Here is a 14,289-nt window from a genome sequence, read left to right on the forward strand (position 1 = left end):
TCCTCATCTTTTTTCACTCTATGTCTGTATGTCTATAGACACATCATATCATGTATACACAAGTATATATCAAAAGAAGATACTCATACACAATATATCTAAATACAGCTGCTACTTTTGGTTATATGGTAGTTATTTTTTTCAGCTCATATATCGACAACGACAACGATGACAACGACAACAGCAATATAAAGACTTGTATTTTTGACGTCAGCTTTCTTTCTTTCTCTCATATTGTTCTACCATTGAAAAATTATTAATTTTTGTTTCCTTGTGTGTGATCAAACTATAGCCAAAAAAAGATTTCTTTCAATCTTTTCTTTATTTGTAATTAATTTTTCGGTGAAAGGTGTCTTGTAGTGCAGTATTTTTTTTAAATCAGTAATAAAAATCAGTGAAATAAATCAATTACAGACCAATTTTCTTATTTTTTTTTTTAAATTTGTTGTTAAGAAAATCCTAATTTTATTTTCTGGTAAGTTCTAAGTTGTTCATTGTTGTAAAGCAAATATATAAGTAGCAATGTTTTAATTACATCAATAAATTTTGATTTTTGTTGATTTTGAATTTTTTTTTTTTACTTTATTGAATTTAGATCTGCCAAAATGTGTGACGATGATGTTGCCGCTTTAGTTATTGATAATGGATCCGGTATGTGTAAAGCCGGATTTGCCGGTGATGATGCTCCAAGAGCTGTTTTTCCATCCATCGTTGGACGACCACGTCATCAGGTATGTTAACCTTTGCCCCGGTGTTACTTTCATCTTATTTTAATCGAATGAATAATTTGTTGAATCAATTAGGGCGTCATGGTTGGTATGGGCCAAAAAGATTCGTATGTTGGTGATGAAGCTCAATCAAAACGAGGTATTTTGACCTTGAAATACCCAATCGAACACGGTATCGTAACGAACTGGGATGATATGGAAAAGATCTGGCATCATACTTTCTACAATGAACTTCGAGTTGCACCAGAAGAACATCCTGTTCTTTTGACTGAAGCTCCATTGAACCCGAAAGCCAATCGTGAAAAGATGACGCAAATTATGTTTGAAACATTCAACACACCAGCAATGTATGTCGCCATTCAAGCTGTGCTTTCGTTGTACGCTTCTGGTCGTACTACCGGTATCGTTCTTGATTCTGGTGATGGTGTTTCGCACACTGTACCAATCTATGAAGGTTATGCTCTTCCACATGCCATACTTCGTCTTGACCTCGCCGGTCGTGATCTCACCGATTACCTTATGAAAATTTTGACTGAACGTGGTTATTCTTTCACCACCACCGCTGAAAGAGAAATCGTTCGTGACATCAAAGAAAAGCTATGTTACGTTGCTCTGGAGTTTGAACAGGAAATGGCTACAGCTGCAAGCTCTTCATCGTTGGAAAAATCCTATGAATTGCCCGACGGTCAAGTCATCACAATCGGTAACGAACGTTTCCGTTGCCCAGAAGCTTTGTTTCAACCATCATTCCTCGGAATGGAAGCTAATGGAATTCACGAAACAACATATAATTCAATCATGAAATGCGATGTTGACATTCGTAAAGATTTGTATGCTAATACAGTATTATCTGGTGGTACAACCATGTATCCTGGTATTGCCGATCGAATGCAAAGAGAAATTACAGCATTGGCACCATCAACAATGAAAATTAAAATAATCGCTCCACCAGAACGAAAATATTCCGTATGGATTGGTGGTTCAATTTTGGCTTCATTATCAACATTCCAACAGATGTGGATTTCTAAACAAGAATATGATGAATCAGGACCATCAATTGTTCATCGTAAATGCTTTTAAAAAAAATTGACAGAGCAACTATAAAACTTGGAAAGCAAAATTCAAAAAAAAAAAAACAAATCTAAATATTTCAAAACAAAACAAAAAATTAAATTTCAAATCTCACATTTCCAAAACCACCACCACCACCTATTCCAATCAAAACAAAACGACAATTTTTTTCTACTTTAAAAGTTTTTTTCTCCATCTTCTAATTGCTTATTTTTCCACATGAAAAAATTTGACATTTAGTTTGAACCATTCCATTCCAAAAACAATGCATTTATTCAAGTGAAAATTTCTATGAAAATACAAATTTTTTTATTATTATTATTCTTTGCAGTAAAAGGATTGGAGAGATGCTAGATGAATATTTATAAAAAACAAAAATTGGACCAATTTTTCTTTCAATAAAGTATTACAATTTTCGGTAATAAAAATAAACATTCGAAAAAAAATTCAACAAGTTTCAATTTCTTGCAATTATTATTCTCGATAGATGTCGCGCATTCCATTTTATATTCGCATCATTTTTGTTTTGTTTTGTTTTGGTTTTCATTTAGATCTTGTTTTTAATTGGCCATTTTTTTTTTTTTTTTTTTTTTTTGATAACTCGATGTTGATGATATCGATGTGACCTTGTTTTTTGATTATTCTGATGATTACAAGAATGATAAAAATTTCAACCTGATAAACTACTGATATACCTGAATATCCAAATCATTCCATTTATTTTTTTTTAATCAAATTTTTTAATTGCTGCCTACAAACAATGAATGAAGAAACTGGTGATAATCATCAATCATACAATGATTTATATTTTAATTCAAAAAAACTTTCATTTATTGATCCATCAGAATTTATTGTAACAAAAGTACTTGGTGTCGGAACGTTTGGTTTTGTAAAAGAAGCATCATGGAAAGAACAAAAAGTTGCTATCAAATATTTTCATCTAAATAATGATTTTTTCAAAGAAGCTGAACAATTATCACTTGTTAAACATGAAAATATTATCACTGTTTTTGGTTATACAGTTAGTACGGAAAAAAATGGTCTTATTCTTGAATTTGCTGATGGTGGTAATCTTTATAATTTTTTACATGCAAATAATACATACAGTATAGTAAAATATACATTGGCTCATGCCATTTCTTGGTGCCTTCAATGTGCTCGTGCTGTTCATTATCTACATTCATTAAATATTCTTCATCGTGATCTTAAACCATCCAATTTACTGTTAACAAATAAATGTCGAACAATAAAAATTTGTGATTTTGGTACAGCAAGAGAAAAACAAGATACAATGTCAATAAATTTAGGAACACCTTGTTGGATGGCACCAGAAGTATTTCGATCGAAAAAATATACCGAAAAATGTGATGTATTTAGTTGGGGAATAATCCTTTGGGAAGTATTATCACGTAAAGCACCTTATACAAATTTCGATAATAATTATGCAACATTATGGGCCATACAAAATGGTGAACGGCCACCAATGTTTCGTGATTGTCCAGAAATTTTACGTCGTTTAATAACCGATTGTTGGGATTATGATCATTCGAAACGTCCTTCGATGGAAAAAATAGTTAAAATTATGGAAAAAATTTTAAGTTTATGTCCGGATGAAGCAAACGATGAAATCATTCCAATCAAACAAGAAAATTTTGAATATAGAATAGTTAATATTTCCAATGTTAATACTGGTACTAATTCTTCCAACAATACAATATTCTCTGATGATTGTTTAATGCCAAGATTACCGAAACCAAATGTTGGTCATAAACGTTCGAATTCAAGTGATGCTCAAATTGTATTAGCTGAAGAAAATCTGAATCCAGAAAATGCAGAAATTTCTGAAGAAAAAATACAAGAATTAATACAATATTTTAATGCTTATTTGTTTCTACATTCACATTTAGTACCACCAACACCAGATGTACAAAATTGTCAATCAATGGTTATATTTGAAAATCATCGGAAATCAGCATTAAAATTATATCGAATGAAATCTGAACATGAATTTTGGTTAAATCGTATCAAAGAATTGAATGAAAAACTAAACAATCCAGAACTTATTGAAGATTCTTCGGCTCATTATATTCATTTAACAAAAGAAAAAATTAATCTACAAAAAATTCGTTCATCATTTGCTAAACAATTATTTGAATTGATGAGAAAAAAAGATACTACTACTACTACAAATACTTCTGCACAACGTTCAGATGGTGAATGGATTTTAATCGATAATTCTAGTCAAAAAAAATAATAATTTGGGAACATTTATAAAAATTGAAATTTTAAATTTTGAATTTTTATTAAAAAAAATGAATAAATAAATAATGTTAATAGATCAAACAAAAGATGGCGTTTAAATCTTTGATTTGAGATAGTTTGAAGGAAAGCGAGATAGATCATTGCATCAATATCATCATCATTGGTAAACAACATTATCAACGAACGGAAAATTGATTTTTATTATTATTGATCATGCACACTTCCGTATTGTCGGTAATCAATGAATGATGAAAATTGATTAAAAAAATTTTATAGTTTTTTTTTCTACCATCACCTTTTGTTTCAAAGAACGGAAAAAATCAAAAATCAAAAATCAATGTTCGTGATAACATCATTATTATTATTATTATTCGAATGTTTTAACTAAATTTAAAATTTTTATTTTTCTTTTTTTTTACAGGAATCATCATTGATTATCGGAAACATTATTATCATCATCATCATCATCAAATCGATCATAAAAATAATGATATTTTTTCTTTTATCCATTTGATACATTTGGTAATTGAGTGATTCGATGATTTATGTTGTGTGTGTGTGTGTTCAATATCCTTTTTTCCGTTCGTTTTCATTTTTCATCCATCCATTCACTCAATGATGGCAATTTTCATCATTGAGATAACATGCATGCAATGACAATTGCCTATTTGTTGTTGTTGTTGTTCCAAAAAGAAACGAAAATTTTGATAATGATGATGATGATTGAAAGCAGCATTCAAATCGATAATAATGTTTCAAATGTCAAGATTATGCATCATTTTTTTGCTGTTGTTGTTATAAAAATAATATATCCGCATATTTGTAATTCAATGATGATGGTCATCAAACAATAAAATATTATGATCAGAAAGCAAAAAGCAGAATGGCCGAGATGCCAACCTGCATCATAAAACACAATAAACGAAATTTGTTTTTTCATATGCATAATTGAATAAGAAAAATTAATGAAAAATCAAGTTAAATGATTCAAATGAAGTTTCTTAATTTCATCAAGTTACAATTCGTGTTTATAACCGAATTTTGTAATTATTGAATACAGACAACCTTGGTAATAAATGATTTTATGAGCACAATTTACAGAATTTAGAGAATCTCATATGCAAATCAGTAATTTGTTGTAAATATTTTTGGTTCAAAAAATTTTCATTACAAATTTCATTGTGTCACGCATGATTTCTTTCAAAACAACGTTTTTCAACATTTCAATTTTCTTTCTCTGTGTATCTGTCGATCTGTTTGTAACAATTTCTCTGTATGTATTTGTCTATATAGGTGAGTAATGTTCCTGTATGCAAAAGTTTCAACAAAAAAAAAAATCTAGGAACAGAAAATAATGAATTCAATTCTCTAAAGAGAAAATCTGTTGCTTTGAAATAAGAAAAAAAAGAAAAAGAAAGAAATCATTTCATTCAATTCATTTGGCATTTTTTCTGGTTTTAGTTGGTGATTTGGTTTCGTTTGTGTTTGTCGCGATTTTGATCCAAATAAAAAACTTTAATTCTTGTGAATTCAATTGATAAATAGTTGAAAAGGGAAACTTTTTCTTTGCTTTGTTAATTTGAAAATCTGTGATATGTGATGATTACCGGAATTTTATTTGATGCATAAACCGGTTATTTTTTCTAGTTTTTCTCGGTGGCGACACTGACCATCAATCTGATTTGTCCGCATCAGGACAGAAAAAAAGTCACCTTCATAAAAATTTTTCATTTAAATTTCCGTTTCGGTTATTTCGTACTAAAAATCTGACCGATTTTTTTTTACATTTCTAACTAATTACTGTTTTTATAGCCTGTTTCTAGGCGATAAACAGAAAAATTTCAGTTGAAATAAAATTCATTTCGGACCGGACCGGCAAATCTACATTTTTGTTCAACATTAATCCATCATCATTATTGAAAATCCTATGTGTTTTTATTTTCATGGTGATGGTGGTGGTAGTGATGAAAAAAATAAAATAAAATAAAACAACATCGACAGAGACAACATTATCGATATCAACATCGACAGTAGCAATCTTGATGCATTGGTCACCGATTTCTCTCCATTCATTAAATAGAAAATTTTCTTCTTTTTTTTACACAAAAACATTATTAATTTCGCACGGGATAACGGTTTGTTCGCATTCCATCATAATATAGCGGTCATCCTTGCCTTTTTTTTCTAAATATTCAATTTTCAACGAAAAACGATGACGACAATGATGATGGCATGATTGTCGAGCTACAATCATCAATACCAACATTAACGTTTTTTTTTGTTTTGAATGGCAAAAACAGAAAACAAGAAATCATCAATCGAAAACGAGAGAAAGAGAAAAAAGAAGATAGTGAAACAAAAAAACAACAAGAAAATAGAAATCGATTGAGAAGTGAAAATTAAAAGTGCATTCAAAAAAAAAGTCTGGATCATCATTGAAACGCGGAGACACGGGTCGTGATTGTTTTTGGTATGTTTTGTTTGTTTGTTTGTTGTTTGTCGGTCAAATGGTTTTGTTTTGTTTTGTTTTGTCTGTGAAACAATACTTTTATCATCATCAACATCACCAGTCCACCTCGCAACATTAGTTAGTTTTTTTTTCGATTAATTAGGACCGAATTTGGTCCTCGAAAAAATCAATCATCGAATTTAATCATCAATCAATCGCTAAGTGAAATTATCATCAAACAATAATTCAACATCAAAAAATCATGACTTGTATGTGTATTGATACGGCCTTATCGATTGTATTCCAAAAATTGGGTTACATCGTTGGCAAATATCCTGGTTATTTTGTGCTTGTGCCTTTTTTCATTGCTTGTATATTAGCTACCGGTTTACAACGATTACGTTATGAAGATGATCCAGAATATTTATTCTCACCAACTGATGGTCGTTCTAAATTAGAACGTGCAATTATTGATGAATATTTCCCTATAAATTATACACAGAATTTTAATCTTGGTCGTATTACACATAAAGGTCGTTTTGGACGATTAATTATAACAGCACGTGATGGTGGTTCAGTTTTAAGAAGATCTGTTTGGAATGAACTAATACAGCTGGATAGTGCCATCAAAAATCTTACAATCGAATGGGATGATCAAATTTATCGTTATGGTGATCTGTGCGCCAAACATGAATATAAATGTTTCAATAATGATATATTGGATTTTGATAATAAAATTGATGATATTGAAGCACGAAGATATTTTTTAAAATATCCTATTTGGGTTAATCATGAAACATATAAAGCATATTTTTTCCCCGCTTATCTTGGTGGTGTACAACGTGATGCTAACAATATAATTGAATCGGCTAAAGGTATTAATCTAATGTATTTTGCTGATACAACAATAAAAAATGGTGATATTCGTGGCCAATTATGGGAACAAAAATTTCTTGATTTTGCCGCTTCGATTCAATTTGAACATATAATTGTTTCACGTTTTATATCGACAACATTACAAAAAGAACTTGATAGTAATACACATAGTTTGGTGCCATTTTTTAGTATTACAATAGCCATAATGTTAATATTTAGTATTGGTACATGTATGATGTTTGATTGGGTACGATCAAAACCATGGCTTGGTTTAATGGGTTGTTTATCGGCCGGTATTGCTGTTATTGGTGCATTTGGCCTATGTGTTTATTGTGGTATCGAAATGATTGGAATCAATTTGGCTGCACCTTTTCTGATGTTAGGTAAGTGTTTCGTATTTTTTGTTTTCCATGAAAATCTATTTCACCTTCGTATTTACATTTCCTTTTTTTCATGTGTGTTTTAGTATCAAATTTTTGAATATTTTCATTCAATTTTTCCAATGTTTCCGATCATAGAGATGATAAGTGATAATTTACTAATATTCAATATTGATATTTTTTGTTTCTGTCTGAAAAAAATTTTCTTTTCTTAAAAAAATCCATTTTTATGCATGACAAAACATTCAGTATAAACGGTTCTATGTGTGTCACACATTTTCTGATTTTTTTTTAAAAAACAACATTTGAAAAACATTTGTCAATATCACTAACTAATACTACTACTGATATTGTACCTGTCAAAAAACAAAAACAAAACAAGATTGGTATAATTAAATGTCTTTGATTTGTTTGTTTTGTATTATTCAGATTGATAGTGAAAAGATCATACAAATCAGGTCTCTTCTAATTCAAATGTATGTTGCTTTTGTTTTCCTCGAAGGGGAAATTGTAATCCAAAACAAATGATGAAAAGAAAGTTTTCTTTTTTAACACTTTTTATCATCATCATCATCATCCATTGTCGTTGTTGGCCAGTTAGTTAGTTTTTTTGTTTTCGAAGATTAATTCAACTGCAACATTGTCATACATGAAATAATGAAGTTAACCATGAAATATTACACTATGCAATGTTACTTACAAGGATTGATATGATTGTTTTCTTTTTCATTATTTGGTATGTGACCAGATATTTCAACAACAACAAAAAGTATTCAAACATCAAATGCTTTTTCCCCATTACTATTTACATCCGTTTTCCATTTGTTTTTTCAATTTTCCATTGAACGGAACAGGCAAAAATCCGGTTGAAAAATAATTTCTGGAACAATAAAAATAAAAACACATTCATATATGAATCAATGAATATAAACACACACAAATTATGAATTGAAAATTGAAATATCCTTTTTTTTTCAAAATGTTCAACGTTTCATACATTGCGTTTTAAGTTTGCGACATTTTCGGTTTCATTTTCCATTGCAAATGAAAATGTATAAGAAAAGAGAGAAAGAAAATGTTTCGAATCGTCAACATCAAATTAGCTAATCCTTTTTAGTTATTCTTTTCTTTTTTTTCTGGTTATTTTCAGCACCTGTTTGCTCTTTTTTGTTTTTGTTTTTGCAATCACACTAACATTCGCATAAATGAATGACATTGACAAATTTAATTAGTCATTTTCATAATAATGATGTGATTATGAATTGATTATATGATAATAGTAATTATTATTAAATTCATCGTACAGGTAACATACAAACACACGGGAATAACTTCATGCTTCATTTCTATTTGATTTTTGTTTGGTTGTAGAAAATTTACTTCATTTGCTAACGATGAAAAAATTCGGTTGGTTTGAGAACCAAATGATGATCATCATTATTATTTGCCAAAAAAAAAAAGAAATAATTTTAGATTTAGGTTAATCATATTTTCAACAATCGAATTATTCAAATGATGAAACAATAAAAACAGACAAAAACATGTGAAATTTCTTCATTTTCTTTTTGTTCTCCCAAATTTTTTAACATCCTAAAATAAACAAATTTGGTACTTTTATAGCCAAGTTGTTATTTTTTTTAATTTTCAAAATTTGAAACTTATACACAAGGTCAAGGTTAATGAAAATGGTCAATAATAAAAAAAAGATGAATGAACCGATTCGGTCATCGGTTGAATTTGTTGCTGTTTTTCACACAATATTTGTTCGAAACAAAAAAAAACAGATATTATGTAAATAAATTCAAAAAGAATAATGAACGGCCAAATGTTGTTGATTGATTGATTGACACAAATGCATTTTCCGTTATTCATGTTGAATGTTTGATGATGATGATGATGATGAAATGGCTATCTATTTATCAAATCTTTTTTTTCCCGAAATGTATATCAATATGTCACATAAACATGATAACTATCATCATGACCGATATCATCATCATATATGTCAAATATAACAAGTGTGTGATCGTGAATTTTTGAAGTGAAAAGAAGAAAAAAATAAAAGGAGAAACTTGTTACGGGCTAGATTTGTTTTCAAGTTGAAATTTAAAAAAAAATCCTTTCACTAATTTTGGGATATTTGGAAGCAAAAAAAAAAATATATATCCATTTTAAACCTCTGTATTCAAGAAAAATCAAAAATCATTTATAAATAGGCTAGGTAAAACTTTACAAATAACCATCGATCTTGATTATTTACTAATTAAAACAAAATAGAAAATCAGATATAAGATGATGAATCGAAAGTCAAAATCAAAATTGAATACTAAATGAATGTAATGATAATGTTGTTGTTGTTGATGTTCATTCATTCGATGATTCCATAATCTGATGATGATGATGATCATTGAAAAAAAAATTACTATTTTTGGTTTGAAAATTCATCTTCATTACCATTTTTTTTTCTTCTCTCGTTAAGATGATACTTGAAAGCTATTTGTAGAAACATTTTTTGGCTAATAATTTCGAAGATAAAGTCAAACACTAGTCAGACATTGTCTGAGTTCGCAATCGAAAAAAAAATTAACATCATTACTGACCTTGTTTGTTTAACCGCAATTTCCAATATTAAAAAAAAAAAAATCTTAAATGAATTGGCTATTTGGGTTAAATATTACTTACATACACAAGGAGATAAACAAACCAAAAATATATTGATTTTTAATAAAAAAAAATAGATGATTTTTCAAGAACAAAAAATATTTTCTCCAGAAATAAATGACCCAGAAATCAAATTATGACATTTTTTTTCTCTTTCTCGATGCCTAATGATTGTCAATAATTTTTTTTTATTTAATCTTTTTCTTTTTCCTCTACTTTACAGGTGTCGGTATGGATGATGCATTCGTATTATTGGCTGCATGGAGACGAACCAATCCAACAATGAGTGTACCAAAACGATTAAGTCATACATATGCGGAAGCAGCTGTATCGATTACAATTACATCGTTGACCAATTTTATTTCATTTATGATTGGCATTATAACTCCTTTTCCATCGGTAATATTATTGATTGATTGATTTTTCGATTTATTTTTCCAATTGACTTTATAAATCCTTTTTTGTTAATCTATCCTTAATCATTACAACTTGTTTGTTTGTTTGTTTATTATTCGAAATCACCTATTAGTCTGATTAGCTTGATATTTCATACAAGTTTTCTCTATTTCGCTTAAGTTTTGTTAAAGTTCATTTAATTTTTTTTCTTCTTCATCATGATACACTTTTTGATTTGTTTATTTTTTATTTTTTTCTATGCACGTTTCTCTACGAAGCGAGATAAACAATATGGAGCAAAACAAAAACAAAAATTTCATTATTGTTTTGTTATCTACCATAATTCTTTTTGTTGTTGTTGTTGTTGAATTAGCATAAAATCCAATGAATATGATGATGATGATGATGAACTGTCTTTTAATCATTACATTTAAAAAAAAATTCCCCAACATTATTAATCAATAATTGACCTTTTTTTTCTCTCTCTCTTTACACACAGGTTCGAATATTTTGTATCTATACTTCGGTAGCTGTTTTATTTACCTATGTTTATCATATAACATTTTTTGGCGGTCTTATGGCTTATTTTGGTACAGTTGAACAACGTAATCTTCATGGTCTAATTTGTATACCGGTATTGCCTAAATCGCTTGCAGGTATTGACATATATATTTTTTTTTCATTTATTCATTTAGTTCGTTTTTTTTGGAGGGGGGATTATCTTAATAATAATTGATAGGATTATAATTATCGATTAATTTTCTAACGAAAAAATCATTATTATTATTATTTTTGTTTCATCTAATCATTCAAACAGAGGATAAAGGTTTTTTCTTCCGTTTATTTTGTACTGGAGGCCGTAATCCAAATGATCCGGATAATCCTAAAGATAATAAAGAACATATGATGATGATATTTTTTCGTGATGTATTGGCTGAATCATTAAATCGACCATTGGTTAAACTTTTGGTTATTGGTGTATTTCTTATCTATCTTTGTATTGGTATTTATGGCTGTAGTGTTATAAAAGAAGGTTTAGATAGAAGAAAATTATCCAGAGATGATTCATATTCAATACAATTTTATGATTTTGAGGATAAATATTTTCGTGAATATCCATATCGAATACAGGTGGTTGTCAATGAAACAATGAATTATGCTGATCCAAAAATTCAACAACAAATTGAAGAAATGCTGCAAAGATTTGAAGATAGTCCTTATGTATCGGATAGATCGATGACTGAATCATGGCTTCGTTCATATTTAACATTTCTAAATCAAGATGATAGTTTTCTTTTTCTTCAGGTATGTTTCATTACAATAACAACAACAACAACAACAACAACACTTAGCTAATTCGAAACTAATTTTTTTTCAAAACTATCTAGGCTTTAAATTTATCCGATCCTTCGGATTTTTATCGAGGATTACGTGATATTTTTCTTCATTTTCCACTGACTGAACAATTTCGTTATGATGTTGTTTTCAATGAAGATGGTTCTGAAGTTATTGCATCAAGATATATAATTCAAGTTAAAAATATTCTTGATGCTAATATGGAAAAAGAAATGTTAATTGCATTGCGTGGAATTGCAGATAGTTTTCCTTATCACGTTACTATTTATCATCATTATTTTATATTTTTTGATCAATTTGTTTTGGTTCGTAGTATATCAATTCAAACTATAACTGTTGCTGCAATAGTAATGATGGCCATTTCATTAATATTCATTCCATCACCATCATGTGCTATTTGGGTCGCATTTTCAATTATATCCATTGAAATTGGCGTCATCGGTTACATGACACTATGGAATGTTAATCTAGATTCAATATCAATGATCAATTTAATTATGTGTATAGGATTTTCTGTTGATTTTTCTGCACATATTTCCTATGCATATATTTCTTGTAATGAACGAACACCCAGTGAAAGAGTCAAATCGGCTCTTTATTCGCTTGGATTACCAATTTTTCAGGGCAGTGTTTCAACTGTTCTTGGTATAATTGCATTAGCATTTGCACCTTCATATGTATTTGTAACATTTTTCAAAACCGTTTTTCTTGTTATGTTATTCGGTGCTACTCATGGTATACTTCTGTTACCCGTACTACTTTCATTAACCGATATTTGTCGACAACCACCAAAATTATTGCCAAGAGATCAATCAACAGACAACAAATCATTACATTTATCAGGAGAAATTCCACAACCATATCATTTTAAGCCAACAAATTTACAAACAATGCATAAAGAGTTACCATTTTTTACAGCAGAAAAATTTTTTGATGGAAAAACTATTGTACATAAAAATGGTGGTCCAATATATATTCCACGACCTTCATACATAAATCTTGCATGTAATAATGAAAATCAAACTGTTGATAATATTAAACGAAATCGTGGACCAAGAATAGTGGATGAATTTAGCGTTGAAGGATCCAAAAGTCTTTCGGACAGTAGTGTAGTAGCTGAAAGAGATCTTGGACTTGGAACAAGTGCTGAAGAATGTAGTGAAAGTAGTTGGAAAGCTACTGAATCAAAAAATGATAATGTTGATATGATAGTAAGAAAACAACCACAAAAAATGATAGAAAATCATCATATTAATGATGGTTATTTAAGCGATAGTATGGAACAAAATGGATCGAAAATGTTTATAACAAGAAGTAAAAGTAATGATACTGTAAGAAATGAATCCAAAAGAAATATCAAAAATAATCGTCAAATAAAAATAAATGAAGAACGTTTGAATAGAAATATTCTACCACCATCACTTTTCAATCATAATCATCAACAGCAACAACAAAACAATCGATTCGTGCCGACAATGTCTTATAATAGATATTATGAAGAACATCCATCTAGACAACGATTACAATCATATCTACCAGGAAGACCAACAAATAGGCCGACACAAAGAATACAACAAGATCCAGATATAATATTAAATCGTAATGATATGAATCAATCATCATATCATTATTTTGATTATAATCTTCATTGGGATAGTAGGTGGTCTGGAACCGTTCCTGCAAACCAAAACAAACAAACTGATAATAATAGTGACTTACGGTAATCAAATTTGAACAACAAAAAAAAAATGATAGCCAAGAAAATTTAATCACAGATATTTAAAAAAAAACAGTCATTAATATATGATATATAGAAAATTAATTTTCTCTTTATCTTGATTTTTTTTTTTTTGTTTGAGTCATATCTAAATGAATTTTTTTTTCTTTTGAATATTTATTTTTCATTATACATGTATTTATTTTTGTAAGAATTGAGATTGAATCGTTGAATTTTTCGTTTGTTTGTTATTGATGTTGTTAAATTTTAATTTCAAAAATGCAATTTTTGTAATCCAAAATATTTTTCAAAATAATTGATCAATTATGGCGATAATTATGCAGTATTTTTTTTCCTGAAAAAACTGTTATGTTTTCTTTTTTTCCCCCGTTG

General features: G+C 28.9%; 3 protein-coding genes across 3 annotated transcripts; all 3 read left to right on the plus strand.

The window, feature by feature from the left end:
- The first annotated feature begins 281 nt into the window (after positions 1-281).
- LOC113799866 (actin, cytoplasmic A3a) lies at positions 282-2,120 on the plus strand. The gene is made up of 3 exons (XM_027350561.2): positions 282-475; positions 596-731; positions 804-2,120. Exons 2-3 carry the CDS (start codon positions 606-608, stop codon positions 1,806-1,808), a joined length of 1,131 nt encoding a protein of 376 aa, XP_027206362.2. The 5' UTR covers positions 282-475; positions 596-605; the 3' UTR covers positions 1,809-2,120.
- Positions 2,121-2,387: 267 nt separating this feature from the next.
- On the plus strand, positions 2,388-4,130 carry LOC113799863 (putative mitogen-activated protein kinase kinase kinase 7-like). The gene has a single exon (XM_027350559.2). It carries the CDS (start codon positions 2,560-2,562, stop codon positions 4,051-4,053), a length of 1,494 nt encoding a protein of 497 aa, XP_027206360.2. The 5' UTR covers positions 2,388-2,559; the 3' UTR covers positions 4,054-4,130.
- A 1,427-nt stretch (positions 4,131-5,557) lies between these two features.
- Positions 5,558-14,288, plus strand: Ptr (patched domain-containing protein). Its single transcript, XM_075821348.1, has 6 exons — positions 5,558-6,531; positions 6,632-7,769; positions 10,651-10,826; positions 11,323-11,479; positions 11,641-12,128; positions 12,212-14,288. The coding sequence occupies exons 2-6, from the start codon at positions 6,773-6,775 to the stop codon at positions 13,901-13,903; spliced, it is 3,510 nt and encodes a 1,169-aa protein (XP_075677463.1). The 5' UTR covers positions 5,558-6,531; positions 6,632-6,772; the 3' UTR covers positions 13,904-14,288.
- Position 14,289: the final 1 nt, after the last annotated feature.

This window comes from Dermatophagoides pteronyssinus, unplaced genomic scaffold (assembly GCF_027571235.1).
Source record: "Dermatophagoides pteronyssinus isolate colony J.1.1.1.1 unplaced genomic scaffold, Derpt_VIB-CSIC_2022.12 sq0009, whole genome shotgun sequence".
Lineage (NCBI taxonomy): Eukaryota > Metazoa > Arthropoda > Arachnida > Sarcoptiformes > Pyroglyphidae > Dermatophagoides > Dermatophagoides pteronyssinus.